The sequence below is a fragment of the Mirounga leonina genome, unplaced genomic scaffold (genome assembly GCF_011800145.1).
Source record: "Mirounga leonina isolate KUSES-001 unplaced genomic scaffold, KU_Mleo_1.0 Mir_96, whole genome shotgun sequence".
Taxonomy (NCBI): Eukaryota; Metazoa; Chordata; class Mammalia; order Carnivora; family Phocidae; genus Mirounga; species Mirounga leonina.
In genome coordinates, this window is record NW_023270871.1 from 400554 (window position 1) to 421181 (window position 20628).

Consider the following 20628-nt stretch of genomic DNA (forward strand, 5'->3'; position numbering starts at 1 on the left):
TTTTTTAAAGATTTTATTTATTTATTTGACTGAGAGAGACAGCAAGAGAGGGAACACAAACAGGGGGAGTGGGAGAGGGAGAAGCAGGCTTCCCGCTGAGCAGGGAGCCTGATGTGGGGCTCCATCCCAGGACCCTGGGATCATGACCTGAGCCGAAGGCAGATGCTTAACGACTGAGCCACCCAGGCACCCTGGATCAAACTTTTCTAAGGACTTCATTTTGGTAAACAGTAGAGCCAAAGTTATTACAATGAGCCACAAAATGCTTTTTAAGTGCTATTTATTTATTTATTTTTTTAAGATTTTTTTATTTGAGAGAGAGAGAATGAGAGACAGAGAGCACGAGAGGGAGGAGGGTCAGAGGGAGAAGCAGACTCCCTGCTCGGCAGGGAGCCTGCTTCCCCCTCTCCCACTCCCCCTTCTTGTGTTCCCTCTCTCGCTGTGTCTCTCTCTGTCAAATAAAAAAAAATTAAAAAAAAAAAAAAAAAGGGCTTTCTTGAAAGCTTTCCACAAACTTAAAAGCATAAGCAAACTTTAGGGAGGGGAAGGCTTTATTTAATAAAAAGCATTATATTTATTCATTTAAGGTACACCATTAACATTTTAATTTTTTTTAAAAGATTTTATTTATTTATTTGAGAGAGAGCAAGAGAGAATGAGGGAGACAGAGTGTGCACGCACATGTGCACACAGAGGGAGAAGCAGACTCCCTGCTGAGCAGGGAGCCGGGTGCAGGGCCTGATCCCAGGACCCTGAGATCATGACCTGAACCAAAGGCAAACGCTTAACTGACTAAGCCACCCAGGTGCCCTATTAACATTTTAATATTAAAAATATAATCTATCAAATAAATCGAAAGGCAGAAAAACTGTCACAATTTGATACTGGTAAACTAAAAACATTCCTAAATCAAAAGCCATGATGTTAACCATTTTCAGAATTCTATCATTACTGTGTAATCAGTCTTGTTTCTTGATTGGAATAGCTGGTCCACTGTGATACTGTTCCTTCATGTTTCCACACTTAGAATTTTATGTATTCTTCTGTACTGAACATGCAATATTCAAATTCATTTGAGCTAGGAGGCCTGGGACTTAGAGATTAGCTCTTGGCTTATTACTTTCAATAATTTTATCTGAGGTAAGCTGATTGATCTCTACCTGGCTAAACCCAAATTCTCTAAGTATCTCTTCAGTATGTTCTCCTACAAAAGGATTCCTTTTGGAAGAAGGGGTAGCTGGGGTGTCTGACAGCAGAGGTGCAGGGCGGGGACTCACCCCATGCTCCTCTTCAGTGATAAACGAGCCCCGTTCTTTGTTATGATCATGGTGGGCAGCCTCTTCAAACGTCAGAACTGGAGTCACGCATGCATCTGTGCCATCGAAGATCTGACACCACTCTGCCTTTGTCTTCTTTGCAAATACATCTGCAAATCTCTTCTTCATTTCTGGCCAATCACTCATGCTCATCTGATGAGGAAGCTCATCAGACTTTAGCCCAAGTCCTGAGATAAAAACACAATTTCTTAAAATTTTAAGCTTTGGGTGGATTATAATCAAGGAAAATGCATTTTGACCTCACCATACCGTCCCAAACAGGATGTTCTGTAAGATTTCTCAACTGGGTCAAGAGAGGAAATTCAAACTCAACTTGAAGTTGGAGCCAATGGCTAGAGGTAAGCGGGTAGCAGGACTCCAAACAGACTTCCCACTGGCAAGATTTTATTATTTATATTTCATCAAAAGTAGTCTATTTGTAAAGGTCTAGTTTCCAGAAATTGATTTTTTCCCCAGAGTAAGTTTTCAAAAATAAATTTCCTCATGATGCTATTATCTGTCATACTGAATTCAAACAACCCCACATTTTATATAGTGTACCCAAACCCTACAAAAAATAAAATTTAAATAACTTGACACACAATTATCCCATTTTTTAAGAAAACTGAAGGTAAATGATTAAATTCAAAATTGCAATTTTATATATAATATTCACCTCTCTCTATTTTGGTCAAATAAAAGAGCTCTAGTAGGACGGATGTGTGACTCATTACCCTCTTAGAACACTGCTGTGAACTAGAAACAGAGGCTTTGTAAGATAACCAGAGACACACGCAACAAATTATTCCTACAGCAAACATGACAGAAAGTGATCACCCAGCCAAATCATGAGTGAGGCACACAGACTTTTGTGTCAAGCATGAAGGAGACCATGAAGGGCCCATCAACACACGGTGCAGAAAAGATGAAAGCATCCAGCTGCGGATTTAACAGAAAGGATGGCTTCTTGGGCCCGTGACCTGATCTATGCCTCCTTTACAGACTAAAGCTATAAAGCATCTGCACCCCTGCAGATGCACCTGAACTCCAGAGCAGACTGAATTATACCCAAAAGGCCACTTTACTAGGGTTTGGTGTAAATGTCATGTTTACTCCCTCATGGAAGAGGGTTTTTCAGTGTAGACGGTGAGAGTGGAATAATAATGAAAGGCCCTTCTGCTTATGCATGTTATTTTGCATAAGTTTAGTCAAGTTAATCTAATAATTATCACTTTTATCATCCTTTCCTTCCCTATCATGTAGAAGAACAATGACTAATTGTAAACTGCTCTGAAGAGGAAAATCCCTCAAGAGGTAAGAAGACATGAATACCGAAAGCCATTCTTAGGGTTCTGAGGTATATAAGGAAATAAGGAGAACTCATACAGTTCTGGACAGTTGTGAAAAGACAACTGTGGGATACACACATAAATTTTTCTCTGTAGCCACTTGTCCCATTCAAATACCAGGAAAAACACGGAGCCATAACTTCAGGTTTATCACTATAATCTACCCCAAAAAATGTTTCTAAGGATGTCTTTTACTTAGCTTTCTTCTTCCTGATTGCCCCAAACTCTGTGATTAAAAAACAAATAAAATGACCAGTTAGCCAAAAATAGTGATATAGATCATAGCTACTACTAGAAACATTTGCATGCTTTATTTTTTTAATTTTTTTTTAAGGATTTTATTTATTTATTTGAGAGAGAAAGACAGAGAGCATGAGAGAGAGCAAACACGAGCAGGGGGAAGGGCAGAGGGAGAGAGAGAAGCAGGCACCCCCTTGAGCAGGAAGCCCAACTTGGGGCTCAATCATAGGACCCTGAGATCATGACCTGAGCGGAAGGCAGACGCTTAACCAACTGAGCCACCGAGGTGCCCCTGCATGCTTTTTCATTCAGAATGTGATCAGAATCCTAACACTAAATAAAACTGGATCCAATATGTTCTCTCTGTAACAAACATTATATTTAAGATCAATGGTCTCACAAGCTATAGTTTGTATACTGGAAAAATACTAGAAATCAAAGGACCCCAGCTCCTACTCCTAATTCTGACACCCCAGCTCTTTAACTGTCTTCTCATCCTTTCTCAGCCCACAGTTTCCCATCCTGCCCAGGACCCTGATCAAGGCCACAGGATTAGCCACCAAAAGTTTACGATAGGCTGTTTCCTGTGCTCTTGACATTCCTGTATGGAACTCTAAAACCACTCCCCCACATAAATACAACTGTAGATGGTAGCTAGTTTTTATAGCATAACCAATATTAAATTTCTGGTATTTTAAGTCAAACATTTCAAGGACTGGTCTGTAGACTCAGACACTATTTAAAACTTGGGAAAGTATGTTTTAATTTCCAAAAAGCTACCTTAAATACACATATACATACACACAGGCGATTATACAAAATACTTATTATTTTAAGTATGTGTCATAAACTTTACTGCTCTGTGACACAATATCTGGCAAATATGAAGCAGTCAAAAATTCATGTTGTAAGCATGCAATGTTCTATGTACAAAGATTAATGTTTATTAATAAATAATGTTTTAGTACAGGGACACCATACAATATCATATGGCTGCTATATATATCATGAGGCAGATTTTTTGGATTGACAAGAAAGGACATCTTTAGTATACTGTTGAATAAAAAAAATAGCTATTAACTACAAATTTACATGATTATATACTGTATATAAATATAATTTATAAATAAATAAAACAATTGTGTTGATATGTACACAGAAAAAGTTCATGAAAGCCACATCCCAAACTTTCCCAGAGTGGAAGGACAGAGAGAATTTTTACTTCTTACTTTACAAATTCTGTATTATACTTTTTTCTAAAACACACATTATTTTGAATTATTTTTCATTTTTTAAAAATTGTCATAGCATAACATTTATAGTAATTCTGTTTTAAGTTTCTGAGTAACTGCCACACAGCTTTCTACAGCGGCTAAATAATTTTTACATTCCCACCAGTAACGCACAGGCCTGCAGTTTCTCCCACAACCCTGGCAACACTTGCCATCTGCTTTCCTTTTAATAATATTTTGAAGTTTTAGAACTACTTTAAAAAAATTCTCTAGTGCTTACTGATTATACTACAAGAGTCTTGTTATCCCAAAATGTCATGAAATTCTGTGTTTTCAGATTTCTTTGCCCCAGAAAGCAGCAGTAGAATCTGTACCTTGCAAGAACCTTGTGTATTTATGTTCAGACACTGAAGAGTTCAATGAACTATGGTCTCAAGATCTCAAATATAAGGTAAAATAAATGAGGTACATAATTAACACTACCTAAAAAAATCATTATGGATATGGCCATTGGTCCAGTTGGGACCTGAGAGAGAAGTAATGTACATGTGATTAGTAAAAGTACTATTTTTGTAAATAAATACTGTAAAAGAAAGAAAATGCTGAGGCATTTTGGCATGGACTGTGTAGATTAGCCAAAGCTGATTGAACATGCTAAGTCAGCCTGAACCACAAACCACCTATCAGCTAAGGATCCCTAGTGAACTTTGAAGGGAGAGAGGAGGTTAAGGATACCATAAAAGGCTGTAGATGCAAAGAGAGGAGGCTATAAAAAAAATCAGGGTGGTTACAGAGTTTAGACTTAGAAAGAGAAAATCTAGAAGGTGGTCAGAAGTTGAAGGGCTGGAACAATTAGCCTGCTAGAAAAATATCCCATTTCATTTTCAGTGTTTCCAGAAAAACTCATTCATTGTGGTGGAGTGTGAATGTTAGAAATTATCGTGCCAAACACATATGTTTTATCTTAAGATAACAACAAGATACACCAAGGAGGTAAGTTAACTTCTGGAATGGCAGAGCCAGAACCTTCAAAAGCCTGCTCTTGCATAAAAGCAACAAGAACCCTGGCACAAATGGTCAGAATGAACCTTTTCATAACTCTGGAAATTAACCAAAAGTTTACAATAATCCAAAAAGCATTTATTCAGGAAAAACAACTACATCCCAATAAGATCGGTGAGACTTGTGGTGTTATAACTTGCACTAATTTCATCCCTCTCTTCCCAGCTCTGTTGTAGCCGTCAAAACCAACGGGCTCCCAACCACAGTGCTGTAATAACTAACAGGATAACTGCCATTGTAGGAAGCAAATGAGTTGAGAGCTTCCCCAAAATCCCATTCCCAGAGAACTGCCATTTGTCTAGCAGCTCCCTGAAAGGCTCCATTCTCAGGGCTTGTCTTCATTTGATCTGACTTAGAGCTCACAATGCCCTATTCCTGGAACACTTTTGACATATATCAAAAAAATCAGTGGCAATTGTTTACTATCATAGCTATCTGAGGTGGCATTCCCTGTTGGAACTAAAAGGAAGCTGACAAGTAAACTTAAAAGTGGGGAATAGGATTTTCATGGGGGGCTCTGAAATGCTCCAACATTTTCCTGAGAATTTAGAAGGCACATATGTAGGGCTGTGAGTATGCGCCCAGGAAAGATCTGAAAAGGTCCTAATCTTTCACCTCTGGTTGACCCCGAGTCTCCCTCCGCACAAGCAAGAAGTGAAGGCACAGAGCACCTCAGGAAAAGATGGGAAATTAATTGGTTCAAAGCATTTAAGGACATCTCTATCCAATCATGACCTGATCACCAAGCTAATGGAACAGACTTCAGTGGCTGAACATACCAAAGAATACGGATTTAGTCCAGGAAAGTCATTAAATAAACAAATAGCAGAAATGACAAACCCAGGACTGAGGAGAAGGGAAAGGAAGGTGAGACCTGATCTCCAGAGTTGCCACATTACAGGATTTAAAATATCAAGTTTCAACTAAATTTGTGAGGCATGCAAAGAAGAAGGAAGATATGACTCACACGTAAGACAAAAAGCGATGAACAGAAACTGTCCCTGAAAAAGCCAAATATCGGACTTACTGGAAAAGACTTTAAATCAGCTAGCTACTTAAAATATGTTCAAAGCACTGAAGGAAACCATGTCTGAAAAATTAAAAGAAGGTTTGAGAATGATGTCTAATCAAAGAGAATATCAATAAAGAGACAGAAATTATTGAAAAAGGAACCAATAGAAATTCTGGAATTAGGGACGCCTGGGTGGCTCAGTTGGTTAAGCATCTGCCTTCAACTCAGGTCATGATCCCCGGGTCCAGGGATCAAGTCCCACATCAGGCTCCCTGCTGGGGGGGGTCTGCTTCTCCCTCTACCCATCCCCGCTGCTTGTGATCTCTCTCTCTCTCTCTCTCTCTGACAAATAAAATCTTAAAAAAAAAAAAAAGAAATTCTGGAATTGAAAACTTCATTAAAGGGACACAGCAACAGACATGAACTAGCAGAAGAAAGAATCAGGGAACTCAAAGAAAAGTAAACTGCTTATCCAGTCTGAGCAACAGAAAGAAAAGGGAAAAGAAAAATGAACAGAACCTCAGAGACCTGTAGGACACCAGCAAGAACAGCAACATATGGAGTAACTGGAGCTTCTTCCACACATGCCTCTGCCCTTGTTTCCTGGACTTTCCTCACAGCCTGGCCCCCAAATGCCAGTCTTCACTCCTGCCTCAAACGAAGAAACCGAGACTGCCCCCTGCCCCCAAGCCAGAGGGAGAGGGAGACATCTCAGCCCTTGCTAAAGGGAGAAAAACAACCGCAAGCAATCAAAGATGTTGATGAAATACAAGGTGAAATAGACTTAACAGAAATGTCAGTGAGATTTTGAAAGTAGAACAGGAACAGGAACATAACAAACTCTGCCAACCATTTCTTCAGGAGAGGGCAGAATTGACTGCCCAAACCCCAAATTGGGGGGTAAGAACATTTGTCAACCATCCACAAGTGTCTGCACTGCTTGGGGAGGAGGATGAAGAGGTGTTACATTATTTGACAAGAGTTGAAGTGGCAGAATTTGAAGATATTAAATCGGGTTACAGAACAGAATATTATTTTGATGAAAATCCTTACTTTGAAAATAAAGTTCTCTTCCAAGAATTTCATCTGAATGAGAGTAGTGATCCACCTTCAAAGTCCACTGAAATCAAATGGAAATCTGGAAAGGATTTGATGAAACGTTCAAGTCAAACACAGAATAAAGCCAGCAGGAAGAGACAGCATGGGGAACCAAAGAGCTTCTTCACCTGGTTTACTGACCATTCTGATGCAGGTGCAGACGAGTTAGGAGAGGTCATCAAAGATGATATTTGGCCAAATCCATTACAGTATTACTTGGTTCCTAATACATATGAGAAAGAAAGGGAAGAAGATGACGATGACAATGAAGAAGGTATGGAAGATACTGATTAAGAAGATGAAGGTGAAGAAGATGAAGGTGATGATGAGGGGGAGGAAGGAGAGGAGGATGAAGCAGAAGATGACTAATGGAACACTGACAGATTCTAACCTTCCTTTTTTAATTCTCTCCAGTCCCTGGGAGCAAGTTGCAGTCTTTTTTTTTCTTTCCTCCCTGCTCTTGTGCTCATTTGCCCTGTTTTTTGAAGTCTCTTTTCTTTCCCTTTATACTAAAGGTTCTCAACTTATTTTGGGGGGAAATACCTTGAACAAAATACTTTGGGAAAAGAATGTCCACCCCTCTCTGTTCCAAATTTATTTTTATCCCTTCCTGTCTCAACAAAAAGTTGATGGAATCAACACCACTGTGCTCTGTGGGAAAAAATAAAAACCTGCTCCCTTAGCTCTGCTGAAAGCTGGAGGGTGCTAGGCCCTTGTGTGGTAGTGCACAGAATTCCAGCTTTTTTTTCTCCAAACAAATCCAAAACAATCTTGAAAAAGAATAAAATTGGAAGGCTCACACTTTCTACTTTCAAACTTACTACAAAGCTACAGTGATCAACACAGTGCGGTGCTAACTTAAGGAGAGACATGTACATCAACGGAACAGAATTGAGAGTCCAAAAATAAACCCTTACACTTATGGTCAACTGATTTTCAACAAGGATGCCAACACCATTCAATGGAGAAAGAACAGTCCCTTTGACAAATAGTCTTTGCTGGGAAACCTGGATAGCCATATGCAAAACAATGAAGTTGGACCCTTAGCTCATCCCATATACAAAAATTAACTCATAATTTAACAGAGACCTAAATGTGAGTGCTGAAACTATAAAAATTTTAAAAGAAAACACTGGAGTGAGACTATAAAACTGGGCATTCTCTGGATAACTTCTATGCAATATTTATTAAAGGATAAGTAATAAAAATGTGCTAATCAGCTTACATGTTATTAGAACTCAATAGTAGCTGAAACAATTGTTCAGAACTCAAACAACATTTTTTTCAATGAGTATATTTTATCATTGTCATTTAGAATTGCCTGTGAATGATGATGATAAAAAGCTGACTGAAGTTTAGTCATTTTTATTATTGTATTTAAATTCTCTATAGACAATGCATAAATATACAAGGTTTACGTCAGGTATGGACTCCACTGTGCTCTATCCTGCTGCCTTCCAAGGCCCGAGGAAGGAGTGTCACTCCCACCACTCAGCCCCTCACATAGCATTGTTCTGTCCTTGATTTCGAATTAAGACCTTCCATTCTTAGTTTTAATTTCTGAACAGAAAAGCCTTTATTATCTAGAGAAACCATTCTGTTCTACGTTTCTCCAACTATATTTAAGTTAGTGAAGTTAATATTGTTGATCATAAAATGCTTTCTGATGCTTGTAAAAGACAATTTCAGTTATATGCCAATAACTGTAGGTAGTATATTGCATCTGAAAAGCTACCAAACATAACAACAAAACTCCACACTTAAAGTTGAAAAGATAGATGCACCATGACCAGCTTGTCACACCACATTATATATTCTACAACTTCTTACTCAGGTATCTGTAAAGTAAACTTTAAATTCAAACATTTTACGGAAACAAAATAACATTAGTCCAATTATTTAATTAGGGAAGAAGAGATCCCAAATATTCCTGCTAACTTGTGGCCACGTGCAAATAAGACAAGAATCTACAAGAAAGGTAAACTGTAGAAGCATCAAGTGATAATAACATATTCCAACAAAATCTTATTCACCAAGGTCGCTCTGTATTCTAGTGACCCCTGACACTGGGGAGGACTATAGGTGACATCTATCAAGGTATAAGAACTGGTAGAGGGGCACCTGGGTGGCTCAGTTGTTAAGTGTCTGCCATGGGCTCAGGTCATGATCCCAGAGTCTTAGGATCAAGCCCCACATCGGGCTCCCTGCTCGGCGGGAAGCCTGCTTCTCCCTCTCCCGCTCCCCCTGCTTGTGTTCCCTCTCTCATTGTGTCTCTCTCTATCAAATAAATAAATAAAATCTTAAAAAAAAAAAAGAACTGGTAGAACCAGCAGGTCATTCCTAAGGAAGAATAAGATGTGGGCACACAAGGGCAATATAAATATCTGAGTATGAAATGTGATAAAAAACTGAACTTCCACAAAATGGATTATTTTTTTAAAGTCTGAGCTATTTTATAGACTTGTCAAATTACCTGTCAATTTAAAACATAAGGGAAATGCCCCACAATATAATGATGGCTATAATTAGGTTAATTAGAGGTAGATACATAACAAAAGACACAATGAATTTCAAAAGGCTCCAAAATAGAGGTTACAGAACATCCACAAGAAAAGGGGAGATGGGGAAGGCACATGAAAGTTACTTACCTTTGATCAGCAGCTTGTAGAACTGGGGCTCTAATGCTCCAACAGCCATGAACCCCCCATCTGCCGTTTTGTAAGTTGTGTAGAAAGGTGCTCCACCATCTAGTAAGTTCTGTCCTCGAGGCTGTTCCCACATTCCTAGTTGTTGAGATTCCCACAGAAAAGAACTCAGGTATGCTGTTCCTTCCACCTTTGAAGAAGAAACAGGATACAATATGAATCCAGATATTTAAACTATAAAGGCATGATTAATTTCCACTTAGATTTTTTTTTAACATTGGTATACAAATGTTTCTTAGAGTATAGGAAGATTGTATCTAATTACACAACTTCTTTGATATTTCAAGAAAGTGTGTTAGAACAGGTTTATGGTAGAGGGTTTCTCCACTATTCAGGTCAGAAGATACTTTTCAGAAAAGACTTAGAAGGAACTACTTTTGTTCTCCCTTTCAAATAAAACTGCCAAATGTTGATAATTTTTGAAGCCAAGTGAGGGCACATGGAAGTTCATTATATATTCTCTCTATAATTATATATGTTTAAAACTATCAGGATAAAAAGTTAAAAATAAAGCAAAGAGGCTTTTGAAAATCTATCTTCTGATCTCAATACCTATAAACACATACACATAGATATATGAAGCATATCACATTATAAAGGTAAATCATATTACAGTTAAATTTAGCTTATTTTATTTTGACTCCAAGCCCAAGAAAACTATATTTGAATATTTAATACATTTTAATTTTAACAATCACTAGAAAGTAACAAACATAACAATATGAGTGGCAGATACATGGGTTTTCTGAGTCCAGACAAACTAGTTTGGGAATGCCAACTTCCCACTGAGTCCTGAAGTAATAGTAATGGATTCATATCCTCAGGTATAATTGTTACAGGCTGGATGTACTGGGCTATCCAAAGAAGACTACTTCCCTCTCCTAATGGCTTTATGATCCTAATGATCTAGGCCCCCAGGGAGAACGCCATCAAAGCACCCTTGGTGGGCCTACGGAATTTCTCACAGTTACTGGCTACGAAACAAATGCAAAATGTATCTTTGGATACATTCCAATTTTCCCTTTTAACTTGAAATCTCATGCACACCTAAATTTATGGCTTTGAGATCTGACATACCAAATAGTATGTATATTTTGTATAAGTGGCTTCTTTTGAAACTGGGTTACATAGATTTTAGAGTCCCCATATCTATACATATACATACACACACATATATATACATACACACACACGTAGAATGATACACCACATATAACGATACATATACATACATAAATGTATATACACACATACACAAAATCTCCTTTATATACTAGATATACTGGTGAGTATCTTGAAAAAACATGCACTAATAGAGTTACGGGTCCAGTTTGGCCCATCCAGAACACACAGAGGTTCTGATTTAATCCTAATTTTATCCTAATTTTATTTGGGTAGGAGAATATAGGGCAGCAACAGCAGTTACAATCCTCACCTCCACACGCTACCCAGATGTACATCTTCTCTTACCCTTCACGCACATGTTGAGCAGCTGACACAGACAAGAGCCCTTTGACACAAGGGAACTGCAGCCTCAATTTCCCAACCTTTTACACTGTTCTCATCATGTGGGACCACAGCCTATGTGCTAGCGCCCAGCCACCTCGCCCCAGGTCCAGTGCCCTTCCCCAGATCAGGGGTAAACACGGGAAAACAGACATCATGTTCCACAGTTTTCTTCACTTGGCAGTTTCCAAGGAGACGACCCCCGGACATCACAGGCAAGCCTGAGTCAAGGATTCTGCCGCTAAAAACACTTGAAAACTATGGCCTAGAAGAATAAGGTATCTGCGCTCACTCATCAGCTTCTATAACTATTTGTATCACAAGGGTTCCCAGAGATGGGAAAGTAATGAATATCATGCTTTACTGACCCATAAGGCCTTGAGTTATTAGCCAACACTCACTTGACCCTAATGCAAACATGAACCCCGAATCAAGTTTGCATTTCCACATATACTAACAACCGACTATCTTCCTAATCATCATGTAATTCTGATTAGACACAGTCTGATGAAAGCAGCAATTACCTTTTATTGATATTTGACTATAAATAAGCAATTACACATAATTAGTAAATTATTCAAATTATTATTAAGTAAGTATTTAACCTTATATTCTCCTTAAAACTCCCAAGGTCTCATGTTTGTTCTTAGCTCATTCCTTTTGGACCCCAGGGACCATGTCCATGGAGGGCAGTGACGGAAAGCATGAGTTTTCATGCCCATGAAGATGTCACACTGCCTGCGTCTGACCCTCTCCAGCCACCTGCTTTGGAAGGCAGTTCCCCGTCTCCAAGTTGGAAGTCTTCAAATGCCAAGAGAGTGAGCACCCCTCCTTGACGGAGCTATGTGGGTCAGAGGGAAGACACAGGGAAAGCCCCTTGCCCGTGCTCGGCCTACAGTAAGTGCACAGTGGGTACCACTGCTGCTCCTAGGTGTGCAGGGACTGGGCCAGGAGCTGGAGATAGAAAGACCAATCACACACCACTCCTACCAAAGTCACTTCAGACAGGGACACAGAGGACAATGTGAATGTCACAGGAGTTAGCCTGTGAGAAGGTAGTGCAAGCCAAGGCCCCAAGATGAGGGGCCCTGGAAATGGCTTTTGTAAAAGGTCACCAATGGCAAATCCAATTTACACTGTTCAGATCTAAACTCTTGAGGTCTCCACCAACATCTGGCCCTCTGACCATTCCTTCTTTTTTTTTTTTTTAGCACTTTCTCTTTCCTTCGTTTCCATGGAAACACACTACAGTTCTCCACTTTGCTCTCCTTAGCCCGGTTTCTCCTCTTCTGCCCACTCTTCAAACCCAGTGTTCTGTCTGCTTCCCTAGAGGACCACACAGTCTCAGGTGGCTCCCAAATGACTCTACAACTCTTTCGAGTCTCTAACTTCGAGTATTCACCTCCATCTGGACATCTGAGTGACTTCAAACTTGAAATGACCCAAACTGAATTCCTTTTATAATAATAATAATAATAGAGCACCACCTCTATGCCAGACACTGTTTAAACCCTGAACAACGGATAAATTCATTCAGTTCTCTAACGATGCTCTGAGGTAGGTACCATTGTTATCTCCATTTTACAAAGAAGCAGCTGAAGCGCAGGGAGGTAAGTACCTTACCCGAGATCACAGAGTGAGTCGGTGGCAGACCTGTGGTGGAGGAAGGGGGGCTGCCGGAGTCTGTGCTCCTACCCACTAACTCACGCTGCCTCTTCCATCGGCAGTCCTCCCCCATGGTGCCAGTGCTGCCATCCACTGGGTCACCCACAGCAGAAACAGGGGAGTCAGGGCGCCTAGGGGGCTCAGTTGGGTAAGGGGCCCACTCTTGGTTTCAGCTCCATTCGTGATCTCAGTGTCCTGGGATCGAGCCCTGCATTGGGCTTCTCTCTCAGTGGGGAGTCTGCTTGAAGATTCTCTCTCTCCCTCTCCCTCTGCCCCTCCCCTCACTCAGATGCACACACTCTCTGTCTCTCCCTCTAAATAAATCTCAAAAAAAAAAAAAAAAAGAAAGAAACAGGGGAGTCAGCCTTGACTCCTCCTTTTCCCCTCACTGCCAATGCATCACCAAATCCTGGCAATTTTACATTCTCAGAGATAAATTTCCCTTAAACCCAGACCCATTCTATCACCAATAACTTTAGTGCTCACGCTTCTCTCTCAGCAACAACCCAGTAACTGTCTCTCTGCCTCCAGTCTTGTCTTCCTCACATTCATCTCCATTCTCCCTCCAAAGAGCTGCCCAAATGCAAACCTGTAGTGGTGCTGGACTGGGTTCCTTCCAAGGGGCTGTGAGAACTTGGGCTTCCTCCTCTTTAAAATAACATACTCCAAGTGAAACTGCTGTTTTGAGGATTAGGAGAAACTGCACAGGGAAAGTGCCTAGCATAACATGAGGCCCATTCTCAAGGCATGGCAGTGAAAAAAAAACGAAGCCTCACAATGTTGGAGTCTCCCCGAAAAACGTAGAAGGAAGGTCTAGACTGGCCCATTTTACTTTAGCACCCTTAAGAATCTTCTCTATCTAGAGGCGCCTGGGTGGCTCAGTCATTAAGCGTCTGCCTTCGGCTCAGGTCATGGTCCCAGGGTCCTGGGATGGAGCCCCGCATCAGGCTCTCTGCTCGGCGGGAAGCCTACTTCTCCCTCTCCCACTCCCCCTGCTTGTGTTCCCTCTCTCGCTGTGTCTCTCTCTGTCAAATAAATAAATAAAAATCTTAAAAAAAAAAAAAAAGAATCTTCTCTATCTATCTGCTAAGGGAGACTTCCTGAGCCCAGTTTTAAATGAAGATTGCTTGAAAAATGTATTTGAAGCACAAGAAATAGTATGGGGGAAATTGCTGAAACCAACACAGGAATCAGACGAGCCACGGAAAGTTTAGAAAATTGATTCCACAAACAGATAATCAATGATGACATTCTAACACACGTAAAGGATATGAAGCTATTTTAAAGAAAAGTTAATTTGGGTTCTAACTTCAAATCTCATTCATCTCCTGCCTTGTTCAGAAAAGAATCCGAGGCAGCTGCCTATCATACTTAGGAACAACCGGGAGGCTTATCACTTCCCCTAATTCACACTTACCATGCTTGCATCGATGACCTGACCTTTGCCAGAGCGTGTGCGTTCAAACAGAGCCATCACGATGCCCAGCGTGCACATGAGGCCGCCACCACCGAAGTCAGCCAGGAGATTCAGTGGGGGATATGGATTCTCACCACTTCTGCCGATTTTTGATAGAACACCTACATCATTAAAAAACATCAGGGAACAGTACTTGTAAATTTAATGTCTCTTTTAAATAAATACATGAACACCTGAAGAGGAATAACCAGTCTCTCCAGTTGCTAACATAGTGAATACTAGTACATAATGCTTTTCCAAATCTAAGCCTATTCAGCATATTTATAAACAGGCTTTTCCCACAACAAGGCTCCTTGTTTTGTTTTTTGTTTTTCTTCTCTAAAACTTGATTCCAACTCATGCTTTCAGAATTTTATTGCTGAGTTTTTACTTGCTGAGTTTCAGGGAAAAAATTATTGTTATCAATTTAGTTTATGGCTTAACAACAGTATAATCCACTGCCATTCTTATTAGAAAGAGATGCAAGAAAATGAACACAAGAAAAATAAAAGTGACTACATTTTAAAATAGCTGGAAAAACCGATTCCATCCTCACTCTTTTCTTCAACCTTTTAAATTTGTACTCACAGGAAATTTGAGACTTTCTTTACTCAAAAACACATACTTTCTTAGGATCCTAGGACTGGGTCATTCTAAGACATATTCTCACAGGCAAAAATTCTAATAAAGTGATAATATGACCTAAAACTACAGGTATTTAGAGAAGTCTAAAATGGTGACTCAGGCAATGATTCTCAATGAAGGTAGAAGGAGAGGGGAGGCGGGATCAAATGATATTAGCATTTTCAAACTACAGGACAATCAGATCTCTTACTTCCTGGCAGGGGCTTGCCTGAGAATTGATTATACAAATGTAGTAAGTAAATGTTACTAGTGAGAGTGTATTATCCCTCAAATGTGTGAAAACAAGGGGAAAAGGGTTGAGAATAACTGTTCCAGGACAAACCAACCCCCCTCTTTAATTTTAACTAGGTTCCATGTGCAAAGTGGGGCTTGAACTCACAACCCTGACATCAAGAATCGCATGCTCCACTGATTGAGCCAGGCAGGCGCCAGACAAACCCGCCCTTTTTGAACGACCATTGTCCCCTTATTGATTCTGGTAAATATTTAAATCTGCACCTTTAAAAATTCTTTATAATTAGTGTAACTGTCCATCTCGACCTGGAACAAAATAAACAGTACAGAGAAATTATTTTGTCGATGTACCTGACAAAGCCAAATAGTTGATGTCATGGCCGGCTACTCTAGAGAATCTTCCTGACTGGCCAAATCCACTCAACCTGGCATAGATAAGCTTTGGATTCTCCTTCTGCAGAATCTCTGGGCCTAGCTGGAGTTTTTCCATGACACCTTAAGAGAAAAGTAACAGTGATTTTTTTTTAAAGAAGGATGAACTGAGGATGGGTATAATCCCGTCTCTGTGGCAAACAGAAAATGGCACTCTTGCAAGTCATACTAATAACGTTTGTGGTGGGTTTTAGCATGTTTTAAGGACATGGACACAATGAGTGAGGTCACCACTTGTGCAATGTGTGACTTCTGCCCCAGAATACCATTTCCTTCCAGCCCTTCCTTATTTCCCTTCAGGCATATCCAAGCTCCTTCAATCCCCATAGTGTGCCTTTCATTCCTTGAGTCAGTACCTTTATAGTTCCCCAAATCCTCTCCTTAGTCATTTATTAGAAATGGTTTGTTCTCTTGGAGCAGTTACCCTGGGGCTTTATTTGGTCAAAAATACACTTCTGAAAACGGCTATTCCTTTTAGGATCTTTTCTTTTTCTGTGCCTGCCATCACTGCCCACCACCTTCTACCTCATGCTGCGCTTCTGTGTGTAGATATTCCTTCACCTTCCCTATCAGCTTAGAATCCTCTGGTAGGATTCACGTCTGATCTGTTTCCTCGGGCCTCTAAAGTGCCTAGCATGGGTACCTTCACAAGAGGCTCAGCAAATATCTGTGGAAGGATTTGCTAAAATAGCATCTAAGAGCTCTTTATCAGCAAGTACCATATTCATTGCACAAAATTCAGATAACTGGTACTTTAAATCTCCTGGGACTAAAAATAATAAAGATTATATAATAATTTTATGGTCTTTTTTCTCCTAAATGTACATAAATTACAAAAAAAAAAAAAAAAAAAAGAATTCCAGTCCTCTGCTTAAACAAACACCAGCCACAATCCTCTCACCCAGTAGCTATGCCTGTATTCAGGGCTCTATTTTCCTCCTAATTGCAAGACCTTGGAATCAACCATATTGAGCCTCCATCTTTAAATGGGGCATTATTAAATTATATAATCCTAATCATTAAATTATTATAATCCTCCAATCTGCTGTGAGGATAAATGAATTAACACGTTTAATATGTCTGGTGCCCCACAGACATTCAATTCACTCACCAAACATTTACTGCCTTCCTGCTATATACCAGGCAAAGCTTTGGTTTAGTACTTGAGCGAGATTACCTGGCAGCTGTCTGAGAATGGATCCAAGTGGTGCTGGACCCAAACGCCAGCTTTAAAAAGGCTGTTACAACAGTGTGAAGGAAGCTACAGCAAGTATGGAAAGCCCGAGTGAGAGAAAGGAGGAAGAATGTCTGGATTCCTGATAACTGTAAGCAAAAGAAGTGAAGAATATTTGGAGTCATGGACGGGGTGCAGGCTTCTGATTCAGGCAACTGGGTGAGTATTGGTTCCACTTACTGAGATAAATAATATAGAAGTAGGAGATGCTATTTTAGGAGGTAACATAATGGACTTGTTTTGGGATTTGTGGAAGTTGCCATGCCTGGGAGACAGCCAGTTAAGAGATGTGCATGGCTTGTGTATTCCAGCGGTCTGTGGCTCTAAAAGAGGGGGGTACAGTTATAGATATTGTCATCATCTGTCTATAAAAGGTGAAAACGTTCGGAACAGATAAGGTGGCTCCAGGACGCAGAGTGTAAACTAAATTGATCTGAAGCTGGAACTTGGGAACACAAGGATTTAAGACAGAGTGTTAGCCTGGGTCAGAGGATAGCTTTTGGAGGGTACACCAACCCCCCAAACTGTAGAAAAACTTCGACTATGTACCTATATGCAGTTTTCCAGGGAGGGAAATCTATGGCTTTCGTTAGATTCTCATAGGATTCGTGACCCTCCAATAATAAAGAAAGGCAAATACGAAGAGGCGATTATAAAAACGAGCAATGTGGGAAGGAGCCGGCAATGGGTATGAGGAGAACAAGGGCAACAGCAGTATCTAGGATTCCAAGTACGCAAGATCATCCCAAGGGGCGAACGGTCCACTGCAAACCTGACAGAACAATCTAGAAAGGCAGGGACAGGAAAGGGTTTGAGCGGCAACAGGGCACGGGTGCAGCGGGCGCTGCCTGTCGAACGTCCCGTTTCCTGCGTCCCGCCCCCCAGCGGCGCTGAGGAGGCGCCGGGGGGCTCACCATGGCGGAAGGGCTCCAGCAGCACATCCGTCCGGGCGCACAGGCGACGCAGCACAGCCGCCCCCTGCGGCCGCTTCAGGTCCACCGCCAGCGAGCGCTTGCCCCGGGCCAAGAAGCTCACATCTCCGCGGGAGCCCAGTCGGTCCACACGCACCACCCGCGCCCCGAAGTCCGCCAGGACCATACCGCAGTACGGGCCCGGGGCCAGGCCGGCCAGCTCTAGCACCGAGATACCCTTCAGCGCCATGGCTCCCGGGTCTCCAAGTGAAGAACTGTCCCAGCCTAAACGTAGCGCAGGCCGCCAGGCCGCCAGGCCGCCAGGGAGGCGGGACCGCCTAGCGCTCCCTCCCTCCTGCGCCTGCGCGGGGCCCTGTCCTGGAGTCTGCGCATTGGGCGGATCCCGGCTCCGCCTCCTCGCCGGGTCCGAAGGGTGATTTCCCTTTTTCTCGGCTCCTTGCCCTTTGAGGGGTTGCTCGTCACATGACTCAGACAGGATTTCTTTGCTTCCCTTTCTGCATATCCAATGTTAAACTGAGGCTTGTTAAAAATTTTAAGGTTTTTTTGTTTGTTTGTTTGTATGTTTGTTTGTTTTTTTAGCAAAACATATTCTAATCAAGCAGGACCCAAAATGAAGTGATTAGGAGCATTCTACCAACAGGAGCTGGGGAGAGGCTTTTACAGAGAAAAGCAAATAAGTGATTGATTAGCTGCAGGTGAAAGTCTGCTTGGCTGTTTGTGATGGATTGTTCTTAGGTTTCAATTTCATGACTTTGAGACATTTACAGGGTTATTTGTTTAGTAGGCTGCCGAGGCATTGAAACCACAGCAGTCTAATGGCCTCCTTGTTTAATTAATATAACACCTCCTTGACCCTCTCTAGCCCATGTTCCTACCTTTGTTCAGACGTAAGCTTCCTTACCCCCTTCTCTTGTTTTATTTTTATTTTAAAAAACTTAAAGAGAAAATTGCAAAGACTGATAAAGAAGACATCCAGATTGACACAATATTTTTTTTTTATATTTGTTTCCAGGGAAACAGTATACATATAACAACCAGGATGGATTCACATGAATCAGAAATATTACCCAGCATCAAGTTTTACTAATAAGTTCAAAGATACAGGTCATGGAAAGGCTCAGACAAATCAGAGTTCTTGAAAATCTCACATGGCCCTTCCTTCCTACATTGGACACATACCCTCTGTTACAAGCTGAATTATGTCCCTTCAAAATTCATATATTGAAGTCCTAACCCCAGTACCTCAGAATGTGACTGTATTTGGAGATAGGGCTTATAAAGTGATAACTAAGATCAAATGAAATCATATGGGTTGGCCTTAGTTAATATGACTGGTGTCTTTACAAGAAAAGATTAGGACACAGAAAGCAAGGACTGAAGGATGGCCATGTGAGGACGCAGCAGAAGGTGGCTATCTGCCAGCCAAGGAGAAGGGCCTCAGAAGAAACCAAACTTGCACATACCTTGATCTTGTACTTTTAACTTCTAGAACTGTGAGAAAATGGTTTTCTGTTGTTTAAGCTGCCCAGCCTGTAGTACCTTATTATGGCAGCCTGAGCAGACTAATACAACTATTAAGAGGGTTGGCGGTGGAGAGTTATGATATTTTGTTATAGCCCTAGCAAACTAATATACCCTCTGACCCATGGCTATAGTTTAGGTCTCTAACAAGCTTCTCAGGTACCTAACAGACTTCATTTTACATCCTAGAGAGTTACTTAGCTCTGGAACCATGCTTCCTAGATTCTGGGTTTATTTAGCATAAGTAATGCTATGGCCAGGGCTATCTGTTAAATGCATCAAATAGATAAATTCTCTTCCTTCTAGCAAATATCATTCATCTATTTACCTAAGGTAAATAGATACAAAAGATACAATTGACAAGGAGAGTCATGTGCCTTTTTCTTTAACCCTCAAGTCATCCCTGTAGTAAAGGGAGCAAATAGATCACAGGCCAGCAGCTTTTAACACCTTCCATAGCTAAAGTCTCCTTTACCCTCCCTACCCACAGTTATATTTCTCTGCTCCTGCTCACTCCACTGATCAAGACATAAGCACTCCCATGATTTTGATATATGGTCCACAGTCTATTATATCTATTGATGCTGTAGCTATACTATTTATATACTACATTTTGTTTATATATATCATATTTTGTAGTTTTAATTTCCATAAATGATGTTACATTGCAGTCACTCTTCTGAACTTGCTTTTGTAGTCCATCTTATCCTAACTTGTCTCCCCATTTCTACTCCTTTCTCTTAGATCCATCAGATTCTTGGCTTAAATACAACAGAATTCATTGGAAGGATACCAAGTAGCTTACATAATTGCCTGGTGCTGCTGAATTCAGGCCACTGGAGTCCCATCCAAGGTCAAAGCATGAAAGTCTGTTTGGGATATAGATCTACACAGTTTTCACTCACCTCTGCCCTGCTGAGAGATTTACACCAGCCTGATTCTGAGTCAAAAGAACAGAGGTACTTACTTGAAGGACCTCCCACAGAAGA

At 40.8% G+C, this 20628-nt stretch overlaps 1 protein-coding gene and 1 pseudogene across 1 annotated transcript; one reads left to right on the forward strand and one right to left on the reverse strand.

Moving 5' to 3' along the window:
- Positions 1-767: 767 nt before the first annotated feature.
- LOC118006353 (alpha-methylacyl-CoA racemase-like) lies at positions 768-18392 on the reverse strand. Its single transcript, XM_034998976.1, has 5 exons — positions 18101-18392; positions 15872-16015; positions 14603-14763; positions 9958-10144; positions 768-1504 (listed from the first exon to the last, which is right to left on the reverse strand). The coding sequence occupies exons 1-5, from the start codon at positions 18345-18347 to the stop codon at positions 1095-1097; spliced, it is 1149 nt and encodes a 382-aa protein (XP_034854867.1). The 5' UTR covers positions 18348-18392; the 3' UTR covers positions 768-1094.
- On the forward strand, positions 6668-7678 carry LOC118006354 (annotated as a pseudogene).
- Positions 18393-20628: the final 2236 nt, after the last annotated feature.